At 43.4% G+C, this 18,383-nt stretch overlaps 1 protein-coding gene across 1 annotated transcript in view; it reads left to right on the top strand.

The window, feature by feature from the left end:
• Positions 1-12,824: 12,824 nt before the first annotated feature.
• KIF13B (kinesin family member 13B) overlaps positions 12,825-18,383 on the top strand; it is a 130,251-nt gene continuing 124,692 nt past the window's right edge. Inside the window, exon 1 of the mRNA XM_050893684.1 lies at positions 12,825-12,881. Within this exon, the coding sequence (XP_050749641.1) occupies positions 12,827-12,881 (55 nt within the window). The 5' untranslated portion in view covers positions 12,825-12,826. The remainder of the gene's footprint in view (positions 12,882-18,383) is intronic.

Here is an 18,383-nt window from a genome sequence, read left to right on the forward strand (position 1 = left end):
ACTCCTTGACTCTCCCATGGGACAGTAGCCCAAGCCCAGCTGGTCCCCAACACACCAGCTCTGAGACACACATGCCATGAGGGTGTAATCCAAGGTCAGCCAAGAAATTAGGTGCTGGGACATCCCCAGGAACAGTGTAACAGGGAAGCACAGCTCCAGCTGGAGAGTCCTGGCTGGGAAGTACTGCTGGCAACTCCAGCGCCAGAGCAGCACCCGGATAAATGAGCATATCTGGAGAGGGAATCTTCTAAATCACTTACAGCCGCTCTTAAAAACAAGTCTGTAAAACCTTGTTGGGCTAACTCACAGTTTTGCCAACATAAATATGAATTTCCTAAAGTTAGTCCTGTAGAGCTCTGCTGCTGTAACCTCCTGTTGCAAGTGCTCTTAGGACACAGGCAGGAGAAAACTTTCAATACAGCCTGAAGAGTGAAAAACATGACTGTCTCCACGTCCAGGAAAATGCTCAGCCATGAATGGTGGCTGCTCCTCCAAGTCCTCCACAGCCTGGGTTTTTCCAGTTTTCCTTGAGTACTGAAAATGCACCTCTTCTTTCCGCCCTGTAGCCGGTGTCTCTCACTTTCCCTTCCGACTGAAGTCTGTACATGGAAATCACATCTCCAGACGGGGAAGCAGGATCATACACACGCACCCTGTTCTTCTGCTCTTCCCTAGAGACCACTTATCACCGTGCTTGGAGACAGGATCCCGGGCTAGATGGACCTCCAGCCTCCTCCAGGACAGCCATTCTTGGATGTAGAGATCTACCCTTGTCTAGTCTACCTTGACTACCCTTGAGGTAGTCTACCACTGCCTCGCTGGAGTGAGGAGCAACTTCTCTGTGGGCTACTGCTCTTTTTACCTACATTTTAACATCATATATACATTATTCTACGGCTGCAAAGGCTTTAAACCATGCAGTCCTCTCAGAGTATACTTTTTAATTTTTTTCACGATGTTTATGTGAATCCCCAGCATCTGTGTTTCTAATCTAGAACTAACATGCATTTTCTAACAGCATAAGCAAATAAATTTATGCTGCTTCAGACCAAAAGCCTACAGATTTCTTAAATATATTTACCTTTACAACATAAACCTCTGCTTTTCTGTCTGTTTTTTCTGCGCTACAATTTTTCAAATTTCTCCTGAAAGAAGGAGGAAGCTCTTTAATAGCACAGTAATATCCTACTCTCCATCACTTACCTACCCAATAATTTGCAGATTCACTGTCAATCATTTGATGCCCTGCTCTGTTAACTGCTGTCATTAGACTATTTTTCTGTCCTTCAACCTCCTACCACCAAATTATTTTGGTGAGTACAATTTTTTTCTAGTATTATATTTGTTTGCATTAAAATACCTACAAAGACACAGTTGTTTGTAGTACAACATTTTAAGTAACTCAATATTATGTTAGTTAAGTATCACACCAACACTATCATCTTGTGCCTTTGTTCAGGGATGGATTTTGGATGGGAATGATTTTAAGCTGCAGGATAATGTCCCTGTGCATTTCAATTGCTCTATTACATGAATTCTTACGGGAAAATTTGTTTTCCTTTCCATCAAACCACTAACCAGCATACTTTTCAGGACCACAGTCTCGCTGTTCAATGGAGCTCCTCTATACTAAAGTTTTCTATCCTAGATTTTTATTTGTGGCATTTTTCTTTCAAAATTTTGCCTTTCCTTTGTTATTTCTATTCTTACATGTAGGGCTGCATTTTATTTATATTTTTTGCTTTCTATCTCCCTGAATTCCAGTTCCTCTGCATATAATCCCTATCAGTGCAAAAGACTCCGACAGATTTTCAGCCTGTGAACAGACACACCACTTCCTGAAACAATTTGCAGTTTAGCTTTTCAAGTTCATCTTTACATCAGGTGCAGAAACACCAACGCTAGGAAGGATTTCTCCACCATGCAGTCTGAAACCTGTCCCTGTTCAACAGGATGAGGTTTTTCTTGGCAAAGCTTGTACTGCAGTTTCAAATAAAAGTTAAGTTATACCCCAGCATCCAAGTCGTACGTAATAAGAATTCAATTTGTATTCTTGGGCAGATTATATTCTGTATTCTCCAAATTCTTACTCCTTCTAGTTTTAGGGGATCTCCTACCAGCCTTTAGCTCAGATTTTCGTCTCCAGCTCCCACTATGACCTGAGATCCCTTTAACCCTCCAAACCTTCATGTTAATTCCACAGTCTTGAAACCTTATCATGAATCAAATTTCTGACATAGACTTGATATCTCTTAGGAGTTTCAGTCCTTCCAGAGGTACGTTGTCATTGCATTTCTGCAGCACAACTTGCTCTTCTTCATTTAAATGGAAGCTATGAAACCAATTTAATTCCTCATACCTATAATTTTTTTTTTTTAGTGGCAACATTTTTGCTCATCACCCATTTCAGCAGCACCATTTCCCCCCTGGAAAACACAAGATTCTTGCTTGGACATTTCCCCACAGCCTCCTGATCCTCTGGGGATTTTGACTGCGTCCATGCTGCTGCGAACTCCTGCTTGTCTTGTCCATTGAAGGGGGCAGAGCAATCACCCAGGGCACTCTGAGCTGCACACTGTGTTCAGCCCATGGGCATGGTCCTGGTGGTTCTTTGTTGGCTCCATCCTTCTATTCTTGTGAGGACGTCAGGCAGGAAAAATAACCCAGGCTCCTTCCTTACAGAGACCACATAATCACACTTAAAAGATCCCTGATGCTGCCTTTGGCAAGGGCAGAAGAGACCTGGGCACAGTCTGAGACTGCAAGCCTGCAGAAGATGAAGCTGGTAATGAAGTTCATCTCCTTCAGAGCTCATGGAAATTCAGAAATATCAAAGAGATTGTGTGAGCACTTCCAGTCCAGGTTGGCTTAACACATATTAGGTGTTCATTAGCCAGTTCCTTGAACACAAGGAGCTACATGAGCAAAAGGACCGCTTGACTGGTGTGACTGCATCTATGCATCTATGCAGTTTTGCTCGCGTAGCCAGGAGAATGGGATAAAAGCACAGTTCTGAATAATAAATCTATCTAAGCTAGTAAAACTCCATGCTGTATGCCAAATCCAACATAGCATCAATTAACCAGGTGGAAAAAAAAACACTCGTACTTATGGTGTGGATTAGATCTCACCTGAGCTTATATTAATGTAACTTCATGTGGTTAAAAATTTTAGGGCCAAAATCTTTGCTTGTGTCATTCTCAAAAGTATTGATGGCAGGCAGCAAGGTGGGTAATGCCACTAAAGGGTAGCTCAGATGGTGTCAAAGCCACAAGTCAAAGGTACCTACTTGCTTTCAAACTCATCAGAAAGAGCAATCCAACCCTTTCTTGGAGGAAAAGTAACAAGAAACCCATCCCAGGGGATGGACTGCAGAGGTCTTCAGAGCTAAAATGGACTTATGGGTTTCCCTGGATGCACATGCACGGACCAAACTGTTGGTTATAGGGTGGAGAAGGAGCTGTGACTGAAGGACTTGACAGTGGCATGCTTGGGAGCTTCTGCACTGAGAAAGGATTTCAAGGGGGTTTGGGCAGTGATAAAAAAGTCTGCACAGTGCCTTTATTTAGTTGCTCGTCCTGATAGAAGTACCCTACAAAAGCCCAAAGCTTATTTAACAGTTTAATGTTCATCTGCATCCTTAGGAAACATCTGACATACTGGTTCTATACAAATACCCATAGCAGTACCGTACAGATGACTTACTTGGTTTCCCAGTGGGTGTGTAAGTAAATTAGTAAAAATAAATGTCATGTGGCTATGACTTATTCTATTTCTAAAGTGTCTGTTTTCCCTCTGTATTTTTGTTTGTTTAACGAGTTCTTAATTAAATTGTTTTCTAGCATTTGAACTAATGTGATGACACATGATGAAGTTGTTTAGAATTCAAATCTTCCTTGATTTCTCGTTGGTGCGAAGGAATAGATAACAGTAATCTGGGCTCTACAAGCCTGCCTTCCCCTAGTTGTACGCGTCTGTAACATCAGCTAAGCAGAAGCTCTCATGTTCAAAAAACCCCTACTGAGCTGATGGCTTTGTATCACTATTTTGAGATGATTACACACAAAAAATAATGTGTGGGCTCCCCCTTCTGCCTGAGAACAGCAGTGCACGAAAAAGAAGGGCTAGGATGACTTTCTGAAGTGCCAAGTACTGACAGTTCCTGTAAAATACACCGGGAAATGCATCGAGCGTCTCTGAGAAGCATGAGCAGCCTGTTCCCAGAGCCACACACCTCTGCGTTAATCGTATCGGTGCTGGCGGGGTAGGGGAAAAGCAGCTCCGCCGATTTCTGCAACGCTTGGAAAGACATTGCGAACATTGCAGATCTGCAACTTACAAATGGAAAAGGGCCACCAGGTTGTTTGGAGTGGGAGTCGTTTCCCTTTACTTTACCAAACTATAAGTTAGGTCCTCTAAGTCTTCACTAGGCAGCTCAACTCTCCCTGTCCCCCCTGGAGAGAGACCAGCACCAGCGAAAGGGTGATTTATCCCATGTATCTTTGACACCTATTTTAGGAAAGGAAAATTGTCTTCCAGGTACTTCTCCCCTTCTCTCTCCCAACTGCAGAGACAGGGTAGGTAACTAATGTCGATTGGATGTTATGTTTTTAGGAGCTGAAGTAAGAGAGGAAGATGCCCTTCAGTTCCTACCCAAGCCTTCAGCAAGTTTCAGAGCACCTCTGCAGGAAAAAAGCATGGAGTGGGAAGCAAACAATCTCATCTATTTAAAATACAACTTAGATCATGAGGGCAGAATGATCTGAAGACTGGAAGAAAAAACCAAAACAGACTCAAACTGGAGATAAAGCACCAGCAGCTCTAATTATGGGAAGAATTGAAGATTTAGGGAAAGAATCAGTGTGCAAATTCATGGTTTATGTAGAGCAGAGGAGTCAGAGACCTCAATCGTCTCTCCTGGCTGTAGGATACATCATTAAAGGCAAATTCTGACACGGGATAAATCTAGGTGTGCCCTGGCAAGTCTAGAAGCAACCACTCTGGTATTTCTGGTTCTGCTGTGAATTAATGAAAGCGTGCTCCTTGTGCGGGGTAGTTTGTTAAGATAATTCATGTGAATATTCAACTTGTAGGTGTCTATTTTAATCCAAGTACTGCCCTCAGGTCTGTGTACAGCATCACCCATGAACTCAGATGACTTACGGGGAGGGAGAGTAAGGGATGGCCATTTCCCGCACAGTAGAGCAGTCGAAAACCGGTCGAGAAAGGGATGTGCAAAGCTGAAAGCAGAGGAGCTCCCGTGGAAGGCAGCGGGAAAAGATCCCACTAACCTTTTGGTTAGCAAGAGGGCTTTCCCTCATTTTTTTAATATTGATGGTTCATTATTTGACCGTAGCCTAGCAGTGATTTAGCGCTTGGAGCAAGTACAGTGAAATGTTTAACGTTACATGAGATCTCTCAAATCATTTCAGGCAGCGAAGGCTGGCTGCGTCTGGCAAAGCCCTGAGCGTATCATTTCCATGGAAGTCCCTGAACACAACCGTCGTGAAACATCTGTATCAGCCTTAGGACTTGTTACCTGGTTGATTCTTCCTGATGCTGTACATTTTGATGCCTTTGTTTGGCTTTTCATTATTTTAATTTCACAAGGGAGAGAAAGAAACAGAAAAACTCAGAGAACCAAGGTTCTGTATTGAGTCTTAGCAGGGATTTCTGCGTGACCTTAGGGCTGTGTATTTCTGAGAGAAAGATTCTGAAAACTCGCATTTTGCTACATCTTCACCAGTAACAATACTTCATGAAGGGAAAAGAGAGATGGAGGCGGAGAAGGGAATGGTTAAGAAGAAAAAGCCACAGGGCAGCCTGTCACAGAAGAACCTGGGGGACATTTTTGTTCTGGAGCCACTTTCTCCAGATGCAATTTTTTGATCCAATGTTTGCTGAATATTAGGAGCGACACTGTAGCTGTGAAGCTGTTTGACTACGGAAGAGCCTCTCAAGAGACGACGTCTCCTCCAGGCAAGCAATAGGCCATATGCTATACAATGCAACTCTGTGCAAGAGAGATGTCTCTGTAAAGAGACGGGCCTTTGAGCTGGTGGAAGAGGTGGCTTGGTCCTTCTGGCAGCTACGCACTGCTCCTTGCTTCTCTGGTCGTGATGGCATTGTGCTGTGCAACAACCTCTCCTTTATGCTCTTTGCTTGTAATAACGTGGTTCCTTGCCTTTTTGAAAACTCTAAAAACTTATTGGCACAAAAATGATGCTCCTTCCCATCCCAGTTATTCTCATTCAGGAGAGACGTTGCCAAAATTTAAGAGAAAATATTTCTGTGTTTTCTTAGTCTTGCAGCCATCCATGAGTGAGGAACCACACTACATTGACCCGTCTCTCCAACAATCCTCCCCTGCTCCACGTTTTCAATTAGAAACAGCATCAGCGAGCTCCTACAGCCAGGTATACCAGCAGCACCAGTGAAGCGGAGGTCTGGAAGCAGAGTCAGCAGCAAGGTCCAAGTATCAGAGCTGGGCTTCATTTTCCCAGTAAGCTGAACTGAAATGCTTAGACCCAGACCTCAGCCTGAGCTCCCTCTATATAACCCATTGAGATACGGATAGGTACCTTAGGGAACATCTACTATCAAGGCTCACCCACACAGAAATAGCACGGGGACTTTTGATTTAGGAGCCAAACTGGTTTGTTTGTTCGATGGGCACATTTCCAGCGGAGGCCCATGACACCAGCTTTTAGCAGTACACTGCCAACACTTGACATTTATTAAAGCCACAGCTCAGTGAGTGATGTAATTACCTGGGCATTTTCATTTTCATTTTTAGCAAGTCCAAATTAAAGTCCAAATAAAGCACATTTTTCACCAAAGATTACTACTTTTTTTTTTTTTTTTAACACTTTCCTTGAGGTAGTTAACCATGCATAATACTCATCAATAATCACTTAGCTGAAGGTATTAGGGTGACATCCACAGCAGTAGTCAAAAATGCTGTTTCATTCTTTTTGTCACCTGATCTTTAGTGTATGATAAGCGATACTGAGTAGGCACAAAGCAAAAAGGAGCCCCCCAGTATTTACCTCTCTCTGATAACCTGCGCTAATGAGTTTGTCGCCATTTCAGATGAAATCTCGTGTCCTAATGAGAGCAAGCCCTGAGCCTAGACAAACCCTGGGAAGGGCCACGTAAGAGTAGCGGCAGGATCAGTGGAAATCTTCTGCCCAAATTGAGGGTGCCAGGACCATATCTGTGCCTCCATGCTTGGCCGCAGCATTTTAGGAGCCACGGGAGGGTTGCCAGCATCCCTTTGCTCTCCCAGTTTCACCCCAAAGGAGCTGGTCCAGGGGAATCGGTGCCACCAGGCGATGGGTGCTCGTGCTGCAAGGAGATAGAAGTACTTCCCTGTCCTCAGCTCTTTCTTTAAAAGCAGCAAGAGAAAAATCAGTAAATAAGGACAGGGAACATTACAATTAGACCTGATTTTATTTTGCTCCTTAGCCACCGGGTGTCACTCTTGTCTATAGAGTCAGAAAGGAATTTTTGATCGCTGTTAAAATCCTGTATTTCATCAAAAAATTCTGCAGCTCCCAGCGGTGACAGCAGCATCCCCATTTGTCACAATTTCCCAGGTTTCAACATCAAATCACCAACTCATTAAATCTGGGGGTATCTGGAGCTGGCATTTTAGCCTGCGGTGCTATTTGCTACACATAGGCAAAACACATTAAAATTATTATTATTATTATTATTAGTGTAAATGCAGCTGGAAATTTAGATCTGGGTTTGGATTAGGAGCTCAGCCAGTGTCTGGCAGTGTCTGGATCGCTAGGACATGCCTTGAAGCTGTACAGCTTCTGGAGAGAGGGAGGGTGAAGAAGAGAGAGAGTATGGATGGGTGGAAAAGCAAAAAAATGTGGCTTTTGCAGGCGTCTCCTTGCAGAAGTGGAGCAAGAACAACATGATTCAGCAGATGAAGCTATAACGTATTCCAGACTTTGAAGTCAAGGCAGTTCAGCTCTCACCGATCATGTATCTCAGAAGTACTAGGAGATAAACGCTGCAAGCATTACACAACTCTCTAAATATGCATTCTTCCGAGTATCAGTGATTGCCATTGTGTTGGGTTTTTTTGCTTTTCTAGGACTGCAAGCTTGTCTTGCAACCGCTGAACATACCTTCCTGCTAATTTTGTATTTTTCAAGTTCTCTAGAGATTCTCCATTTTCTCCAAAGACAGAAAATCTATTTTATTTTCAAACAAATGAAATCCAGTGTCAAGTCTTTATCTGAGGAAAGAACCGCTCAAATAAAATGCAGCACGGCTGGTAAAACTAGTTGCTTTGAAACACGCTGTATCAGCAAACTGAACAGCTGATAAGAATAATAAAAATTTTTAGTCAATAAGATAAGAAAATTCTCATCGGGGGCCTCATCCTACCAGCACATAAATTGCTAATATTACCTGGCCCTGCGTTGCTGCCAGAGGTATGAATTTGTATTGAAATCCCACTGTATGGGAGAAACACCCCAGGCGAAGCGTAGCTACAAGAAATTTCACGGCCATAAACAGGGTCCATATGGGGTTTATGGAGAGATCAGAGCCCAGCTATCGATTTGGGATTCCCTCTGGGTAATATAGGAAAGAGTATTATGTCCTATAATGCCATGAAATTTATGACCAGGATTTTGAACTTTGGAATAACCTTAAAAAAGTGGGGGCTGTCTACAAAAAGGCTTGTTTCAGGCTTTACTCTTTTATAATCTAGCACTGCAAGAAGACTTCAAGAGTTCATTTATTTGCCCAGGGATACTGTTCACAGTGAGGGCAGGAGGCCACACTTAAATACCTTTAAAAGTCCATCCCAGGATCAGTAAAATTCACAGTTACGAATGACACTGGAAACAATCAATCCTTCAATTTTAGAAAGTTCCTGTTAAAATAATAGAGCACAGAAAGTGCCTTCCTAAAATGACTGCGAGTCTCCTGAACCTGTACATTTGTACGAAGTGTTGCATGAGAAATTTCAGCAATTCCTTTAAAAAAACAAACAAAATTTTGATAACAAGCAGAATTTTGACACAACTGATTTGGAGAAATTGATTTTCGGTTTTATCCAGATTTCTTGACTCGTTCTTAATACCGATTTCCCTTGGTGCTTTTTTTCTCAATTATAGTTGAAAGAAATTTATAACAAACTTGTCTTCTATTTTTGCCTGTAAGTACCTATAAATTTCTACTACATTTATATATTCGTATCTCCAGACTGAAAAGCAAGATAAACCTGAAGACAAAATTAGCATATCAGAATAAAACTCATTACCCCAGGGACTGGACAAAACAAAAATCTAAGAAAAATGTACAACAGCAATAGGTCTTATTTTTTAAATGTTTCGCCAAATACTCTTGTGCTGAGGACCTGATCACCGAAGATGCTAAAGAGCTGCTGAGTGCCCTGAACGCCTCCCAGTATCTGACTGGGACTGTCCCAGTGGTGCTCAGCTTCTTGCAGAAGTGGACCACGGTGACACTGAAGAGTTTGCATACAACTAACTAAACACTGGTAAGATCCTCTGTTTTAGTTTTCCAACGCCTGAATGATTTATGGGCAGAAACTAGGTCTACAGCAAATTCATAATTGATGCGTCTCCTTTGATATGCAGTCTAACAAATGAAAAAATGGATTTAAAATATGCTTGATATGTTGCTTGTTACGGTTTGGAAGAAGAGACATCCAAAAGACTGTCATGTTTTCTGGCTTGCCCTGAGATACAATTCTATCTGGATGATCTGAGATCTAAACCATTCATGCCTTCATCTAGATAAAAACAAAAGCCAACTTCTTCCATTGCAGCCTGGTGATATGCACACCCCAGGCATCATCACAGTTATGTGGGGCACATGAAACCATTTTGACTTGGTTACTTTTAAATAAAATCAATCAAATTTAGTTGCTTATAAAAAAATGAGACGAAGGACCTGTTTTTTTCTCCTCCGCGTCACTGCTTTAATCCCTGCTATGACCAGGTGGGTATAGCAATAACTGTGGCTCCTCAACCTGATGAAAATAGCGTTGCATTCAGAAGCTCGATAAATGAATGGGAGGGACAAGTAATGCCTCTCCCCCAAGGATGTTTTGTTAATTAAATTAGCATTTAAATAGCCAGAGCTAATCTGGGAAGTCAGCCCCTCATTACAGTAACTAGGAAGGGGGAAAAGAGCTGGAGACAATTCCCTACAAGATGGGGTTAAGTTGGCGTTTCACAAACTATTTGCCCAGCCTGTCCCTCCCAAGTGAAAGCTGCCACCCCCCCCACACCCCCCCCTTTCCTGCCAGCATAATTAGCATGTTCCAGTGCTGTGAATGGAAACAATATCCTTCCTCCAAGCTGTGCCCCTCCAGGGAGATGCTTCCCACAGACTGTGAAACACTGAGCCAGGGAAAGGGCTTGTCGAGGAATTCACAGTGGGGTAATTACACTGAGGTAGCTTGTGCCAGTGCAAGATAAGTTGCATTACTGTAATTCATTGCAGGAGGCAGGGGCTTGCATAAAGGAAAAGTCCAGAGGCAGGACTGCAGAGAGCCATGAGAAGTTATTGCTCCTGCGCGCCTTCCCAGAGCTCCGATAAAACCCGACGTCGAAGCTGAGGACGGTTCTGTGGGCTCCAAGGATGTCTCCGTCTTTGAAGAAGTTTGCAGAAGGTAGAAATGATCATACATGAATCCGGTTTCTTTTTGGCGGTTAGAACTGAAGGAAGGCTAAAAGGGTGATTTGTCAGATTTTAAAATAAATCCTTCATTCCGAGTAGAAAACCAGAGCAAAGCTTGCAAGAATTGTATGCTTGCATTTGTTATTGTCCATGGCACTTAAAACATGCTGGCACCTTTCGCTAAAAAATAAAAAGGTGGTATGCAATCGTTTCTCCAAAGGACTTGCTTTTTAATTTTACATATAACAGAGAGACCAATGATAACTAATACCAGAGGAGAAGATGCAGGAGGAAGGACTGGGTGTGGGTGACACCTGCTATCCCCAGCAGTATGCACATCTGGCAGGTTTCATCCCATTTCTTTCAATCAGATTCCAGGTGACTCAACCTGACGTAAAAAAACACCCCACCCTCCACTTGCTGCTCATCGTGCCCAGCTGTAAGGCCATGATTATATTTATCTCCATCGCAAAGTACTCGGTTTCAGAAAACGTTGGTGTGGTTTGTCGAGGCCCCAGCTGGAAAATACCACAAGAAGTTCAAAGCTGGGTTTCATCCTGTAATTGGATCCTCAAGTTCACAAGTGCAAGAACCAACTGTGCAGGCTGAAAGCAGGACGTCCCCTCTCCCAACAAGAAACCCTCCGCAGCACAGGGCTGCGGGGCTGAACTGCGAGTGCGGCAGGCCAAGGAGCCGAGGCTTTCTGCTGCTATGGACAAAAACTCAATTTTTGTTTCAAGTTTTGCCACCCTGCTTAGTCTAACCTTCCGTTATTTAATTTTTTTTTAACTTCAAGATATCTTCTTAACCCTCATGCTCACTTGGGATGCTCTTAAGAACATGGACATTAATCCCAGTGTTACTTAAATGCCAACTTAATATTCGTTTTCTCTCTGCCTCGACAAGATCAGGTCAGGCAGGCATGAAACGATAGATATTGAGTGCAATTCTTCTGGGCAAAAAGTGCTACCTCCTGAAATCTTATCTCAAAACCACTTGGAAATGTGTTATTTGTTTATTTCTGTCATAAAACTTTGTTCAATGTTGAAGGGCCAAAGGATTACATTTCTGAATTTGTTTTTTCTCCCCTCCTTGCTGAAATCTGGCCTTTCAAAATAACACAGAGAGAATCCTTGTTTTGAACTAAAATAGCAGCTGCAAGGGTTTTCAACCGTGACCATTTAAATGAGATTTTTTTTTTTTTTTTTTTTTTTTTTGCATCTTTGCATTATAGTTTCGTTCTCGGTCTTTGCAATCAGTAGCTGCAGTTGAGCAGTCGAGCCATCTAATGGGGACAAATTGTAATATTGTTCAAACTGTCTCCGATTATTACTGTTGAGTTCTTTTAGTGAGCTGCCTTGGCTAAGCAAATCGCAACGGGCCCGTTAATAACAGTGTGTTGACGGGGGTATCAGAGGTTGCTCTGTGAAACCAGACCCAGTCATCATCTAAAACCATGGTCTATACGTTGGGTTACGGTTCATGATATTCAATATGTGACGCGATTCCTAACGGACAGAAACCCCACAGACCAGCAAAGCAATGCCGTCTTGCTTCGTTACTCCCAGAGTAAATCTTGCGGTGAGGTGAGGTTTTTGGTCTCGGCGGCGATGCTGCTCTCTGCTCGGCACAAAATATCGCAGTATTCCCCCAAAAAGGGCCCGATGCACGGGGGGGGACCGAGGTGCGATGGGATTCACCTGCAGCCACCCAGGGGACGAGTGACAGGACCTGGGGTGACCCCGAGACCCCCACACCCCCCCGTCAGCGCCCCGTTGTACAACATAACCCACAAACGCCATTTGGGGCGCAGCCCCTCACGAAACACCTCTGTTCTGGAGGACTACATATCCCAGCATGCAATGCTTCCCCTCCAGGCGGGGGCGGCGCGGGCAGGACTACAGCTCCCAGCGTGCAGCGCGCCACGCTGCCTCCCCTCCCGCTCTCGGCGAGCCGCCGCGCTGCACGCTGGGAGCTGTAGTCCGGCCGGACGTTGGTCACGCACGGTGCCTCCCTCCCACCGCCCCGGTCTCACCCCCCCGCCCCCCCCGCCCCGCTCCGCTTCGCGCTCCTCCCCGCGCCGCCGGGTGTCCCTCCGTAGACGGAAGCCGAGGAGGGACGAGGGAGCCGGGGAGGTTGGAGCGGCGCGATGGGGGACTCCAAAGTGAAGGTGGCGGTGCGCGTCCGCCCCATGAACCGGCGAGGTGAGACCCTCCTCCCTCAGCGACACCACACCCCCCCCCCCCCCGCCCCGGCCTCCCGGTGCGCGCCCGGGGTGCGTGTGAGGGGAGCGGGCCCGAGGGGCAGAGCGGGGCGGGAGGCCGGGGGGGTGCCTGTCCCCATAGGTGTCTATAGGGGCAGGTGTGCCCGCGTGAGGGTGTAGAGGTGCGTGTGACCCGGCGCGGGGGCGTGTTTATAGGTGTGTGTGTGTGTCGGTAGGGGTGTGTGTATGTGTTTTATTTATTTATTTATTTATTATGCACGCGTGTGTAGGTACAGATAGGTTTGGGGGCGAAGCCGAGCCGCTCTCACGAAGCAGTTGTCTTCACTCCCCCTCCTGACATCTTTTTCCTAAACTCGCCCTGTCTAATGGCTTTTTTCCCCCCGGGGTACACCCCTTTCCACACCTCTTGCACCTGCTTTACAGCCGGGCTGTACCCTGTTCCCTGCTGGGAGAGCTCTTCCTTCTTCTTGCTTTCTGGGGTTTGGGGGGAAAATGCCTCTCCCTCTGCATTTTTTCATGTGCTAATTCAGCCCTCAGCTCTGTAACCCCTCTTCTTACCCCTCGGTGATTGAGTGGGACGGAGTTAACCAGATGACAGAGGCACTATAAGCACAAAAGAAACAAAAACAAACAAGAAAACATGGAAGAGGAAGCTGAATTGACAAGAGAAGATTTTTTTGTTGTTGTTGGATTGGTGTTTGGGTTTTTTTTTCCCCTCAACGAAACTTGCCTAAGGGTTATGTTAATCAGACCGTGGTCTGGGCATCTGTTTAAATGTTTATTACTTGTCTTAATTAGAAAAACTTGCTCTAGATGATGAGGAAGCAAGTATGAAAAGGCAACTTCAGCCAAGAAATGGGAAGGTGAAGAAGGCAAAAATCCAAGAAATGTGTAGGGTGGCTTTTTTTCCCCACGTTCTCACAGGAGTATGCCAATAATTCCTTTTGGGGAAAGGGAGTCAAGTGAAGTCAGTTTAATAGCTGAAGCAAAAAAAGGGGGGGGGGGGGGAAGCCCTTTATCTTCTACATGATCTGAAACAAAGTAACTCTTTAATTCCTTTCGATAAATAAGAAAAAAAAAAGGTTAAACTATTGAATACAGTATTTCCATACCTTTTAAAATAAAAGCAGGGGAATGTCAAACTGAGTTCACGAGAGCTCTCGAGTCCCACATCCAAAACAGAGGAGACGGAGTTGATGTCCTTACAGTCTGGTGGGTTAGGGCAATCGAGGATATTTTGACCAAAATCTGCATTTTATTAAATTTCAGGTAGCAGTTGTCAAAGCTGAGGAGGGACCCATCCTTGTGGACAATTGCTTGGAGGAGATTGAGTGACAGTGTGGAGGAGTTGGTGGGAGCTGGGATGGAAAGGAGCTGAAAGGTGGTGCCTTGTTTCAGTGATAGACATGGGCTTTCCTCTTGCTCATGTCCCTTTCCTGTCATAGGTCATTTCCTTGGCTGTGACCCAGACATCTTCTGACTGTAGTGCTCTTTAGCCCCGGGATGATACAATAATTCAGGTTGGAAGGGACCTCTGGAGGTCTGTAGTCCAACTTGCTCCTCAGAGCAGGTCAAATTAGATAAGGTTGCATAGGGCCTTGTTCCGCCAAGTTTTGAATCTCCAAGGATGAATAATGCACCTCTCCCTCCTGGCATATATTCTACATATGTTCAGCCCCGAGTTTGTGCACATGTAGTGGTCTTCCAGCCATTTCCAGCTAGGGACTGAGTTCTGCAGAAAATGTATGTGGGGAAGAAGTGGTGGAAGTAAAGGGGAAAAAATGGTGGAAGATTATAGATTTAGAGCAGTTGAAGAAGCTATTTGAAGCTTCTGCCTTCCTGGGGAATATCCTAACACTGAGCTGCACGAATCTGGGAGGATGGGAGAGTATATCTTATTATCAGAGCTGTTTTATTCTGTATAAACTTTAAAATGTTATGGACTAGAGAGGATGACTGTAGCCTGGTTGTTAGGAGGCTCATCCAGGAGTGAGGGATGTTTGAGTATCAGTCCTTGCTGTTCATCAGAGAGAAGAGGGACCTGAACCCCACGCTCTTGGCACATAGCTTGGCAACGGGGGCATACCTCCTCTCTGTAACAACCGCTTTGCAGCTATTAAAGCATCCTCTTATTTTGTGAGTGATACCTAAATCCATGTAAGTCTAGCCTAAAAGATCAATGTCTTTTTGTCCCTGAAACAAAATGTCCTGGAATTGATTTTTTTTTTTTTTTTTTTGGAGCAGATTATTTGTCACAGTCTAGAAGTTTTTGTCAGTTCTAAACAACTGATACCTCCATGTAGTATTTCTGATGCTCCTAGAATTTATAGAAACAGTGATATGAAACCTAGTATTTTTCTTGGCTATTTAATGTTAAATCTAAGAATTTGTGTAACTGATTTTCTGAAGAGTCATCCAGTTGTAAGACTTCTGTGGCTTTGCTTTTTTAATAGGCTCTGAGGCAAGAGGCGGCTTTCTTGGAAGCTCTCTAATGTGCACTTTGTTCTAAGTAGTATTTGTATGAAGTTCAGGGGCTTTGGACCTGAAGCAAGTATTTGTTTTCTTCAGGATCACGAGTAGTGTTGTTTCCTTCCCTCTGCACCGAAGGGCTTAAAATTGCAAACCTGTCAGATGGTTACAACTGTTGAAATTTAAGCTTTGAAATATTCTCAGTGTTTACTTGTGGTGGTGGTGGTTGTCTTTTGTGTTTGAATTATGAATTTCTTAAGGCGAGGGTTTATTAGGTTAATAAAAGTGGTATGTTTATTACTAATTTATACAGCTCATAAAAGTATAATAGGTTCCTTGCGTGCATGTTGAAGGGATTTCTATATCAAATAGTTGGTTATTCATAGTACTTGCATTTCAAGGTGATAGTATTGAGGGTCTTGCTTCATTCTCATGCAAAGTGGTGATCTATAAACTAAGTTTATAGTACTAATTTTTAGCAGTGAGGGGAAGCATTCGTAATTGTACTTGGGTTTCTTGGTTTTTTGCATCTAGGTTACTTTTTTCACATCTTGCTTCAAAGTAGACCCCAATCCTACAAGCTGTGTATGGAAGCCATGCTTTTGTAAAACTACTACTATGTCAACACACTTGCAGTGTCATGTTTAAAGTTGTAGGCTCTGCTAGGTAGCAATAGTGACTTCTTTTGCATACTTTCTACTTTGCAAACTGGGATCGCCATTAGCATGCTATTTGAATAAAATAATTCAGTACTGTTTTGTCAGATAAGACTCTTAGTCTTCTGTTTTGTCATTCACTAAAGTATTTCCTAGTGCACTGCTTTTTTCAGATGTTTTTTGATAACCATCAGTAAGTTCTTTTGCTGTTGTATTTTAGAGTTGTAGTGGATTTCCTCTTATGAATGTTGTCAGTGTTTGACTTCGCTTAGCAGATATTCATTGTATTTCAGGTAAATGCTGTGCAAAGCTCAAGCCATACCATGAAGCAAAGCAAAAGACAGCTGGAGGCTTTTTAATTAAGATTTGTCTTACTGAATATTTTGTTTTCAGGTGATGTTGGTGTACAGGCATCCCATAAGTACATTTAAGTCCTTGTGTTTCCCTGTGCCTTTGAATCAATTCAGTGTAGTGTTAATTAAAATATAACATCTTTTATCAGTACTAAAAGAATATGACTTATGCTCAAGGGTATGGCTAATGACACCTTAAGCCAGTCAAAACTACTGCTGTTGTGTTGCTACATCTCACTTGTTTGAACAAGAAAGGCAGGAAACTAACTGCAAAAAGTTATGTGTTTAGTGCTTTAATGAATTTATTGAGGAGCAACAGACGTACCGGTGCTGGCACAAGGGTGGGTGGTGGCGTTACACAGCTCAGATGAGGAGTGGTGGTGTGGGTGTGCCAGGTTAGGTTTAAACAGTATGGGACCACAGCCTGCATTCTGGCAACGCTGCCGGATTAAACTGTTTGTAGGACTGTGGTGTAAGACCTATAGCTTCCAGTTTAAATATCTAGATTGCCTGTAAATACACATTCAGGTATCTATTACGTTAATGTGTGTATTCATCCAGACTAGTTTCTGTGTTCAAACAGGGATCTTTTTGTGCTTTAATGATAAAGATTCTGTCTCCAGTGCATGTAAGGAAGGAATTTGCTTCTGTATCTGTGCAAGCATCTGACCACGGCATTAGGTGCTAATTTTATGTCCTCCTGCCCTTTGGAGGAGGTTGTATTTCCAGTCACTTGAAATGTTTTTGGCTTTGGGGGAGGAGGCGGGAGTTGTTCCTGTGGGTTTGTTTGGTTGGGTTTTTTTCCACTGGACATTAGAACAGAAACAATTTATATAAATTGGAGTTTGTGCAAGCAGTCTTATAAGATTAATTATGGTATCAGAGTAAATGAAATGGCACCTGTTGTATCCTGATGGCAATATGCAAAACACAAGACTTTTCTTCACCATTATCCTTGTCATCCATGAGTGCCTCGAGTTTTTAATATTTCCTGGTGACTGTTGATAACCTAAAGAATAGTGTTTGTGGTATGAGCAGGATTAACCTAGCGATACGGTGACAAACGCGTAAAGCATGTAGAGTTAGTGTTTCATCCTGTGTTCCTCAGTGAGGCAGCTGTATTTTAGGAACTCCTAAGGCATTACAAGCTTACTCCCCACGGCCAAAGTCTCTGGCGAGACTACCAGTCAGTCCAATGTGCATGCCACAAAGGCAAACAATTCTTGTGCTAATTACATCTTTAGAGCTAGCCTAAAGTGCAGTATGAGATTACCTTGCTGCTCTGGTTTCACGTTTGCTTGCTCCTCCTAAAGTCAACAAAGATCAGATACACACACTGTGAATAGTTCTGCCTTGGCTTTTGGGTGGTTGGTGGCAGGGCAAACACTATTGCATTTCATTCCTGTTAACTCTGAAGCCCGAAACAAAGCAGCAGCACAGAGTTGTGCATTGAACTTCCTCAGAGCTCTTTGCTGCATCAGAAAGTCACCAGACTGATTTATTTACTTAGTCTCTGTGAGCTGAGCAGCGCAGCAGAACTAACTGTGAGTAAGGTTAATGTCCAGATACATGGAGTGCCTTTACTAAAGCTGTTTGGCAAGCTCTTTTCTTGCAGAAAATGAAACAGCAGAAGGTAGAATACATTTTTTACCTTTTGGACAATGTAGTGTTAACATGTGAGGAGAGCTTGCTTGCGTTCAACATGCTCATGAGTTTGAGCTGACTTACACCGCATCATCATGATTAGATAGTATTGTGTGCTCTTCCAGATGCACTCATACATATTTAATGATCTTTAATTGCTGCAAACTGAAAATTTCATGAATTATATTTGCACAGTTCATATATATAGCAGAGAAGCTTGAAAGATGCCTGCATAGATTTAATGTTGGTAGACTTAAGGGACAAGTCAAATTACTGTATTTTTGTCCAGAATGTATCAGTCACTATGTCTTGTAATTAGTGCCCTAAAAGTGCTATTATGCTATTTTTTTCCATTTAAGC

The sequence above is a fragment of the Gymnogyps californianus genome, chromosome 3 (genome assembly GCF_018139145.2).
Source record: "Gymnogyps californianus isolate 813 chromosome 3, ASM1813914v2, whole genome shotgun sequence".
Lineage (NCBI taxonomy): Eukaryota > Metazoa > Chordata > Aves > Accipitriformes > Cathartidae > Gymnogyps > Gymnogyps californianus.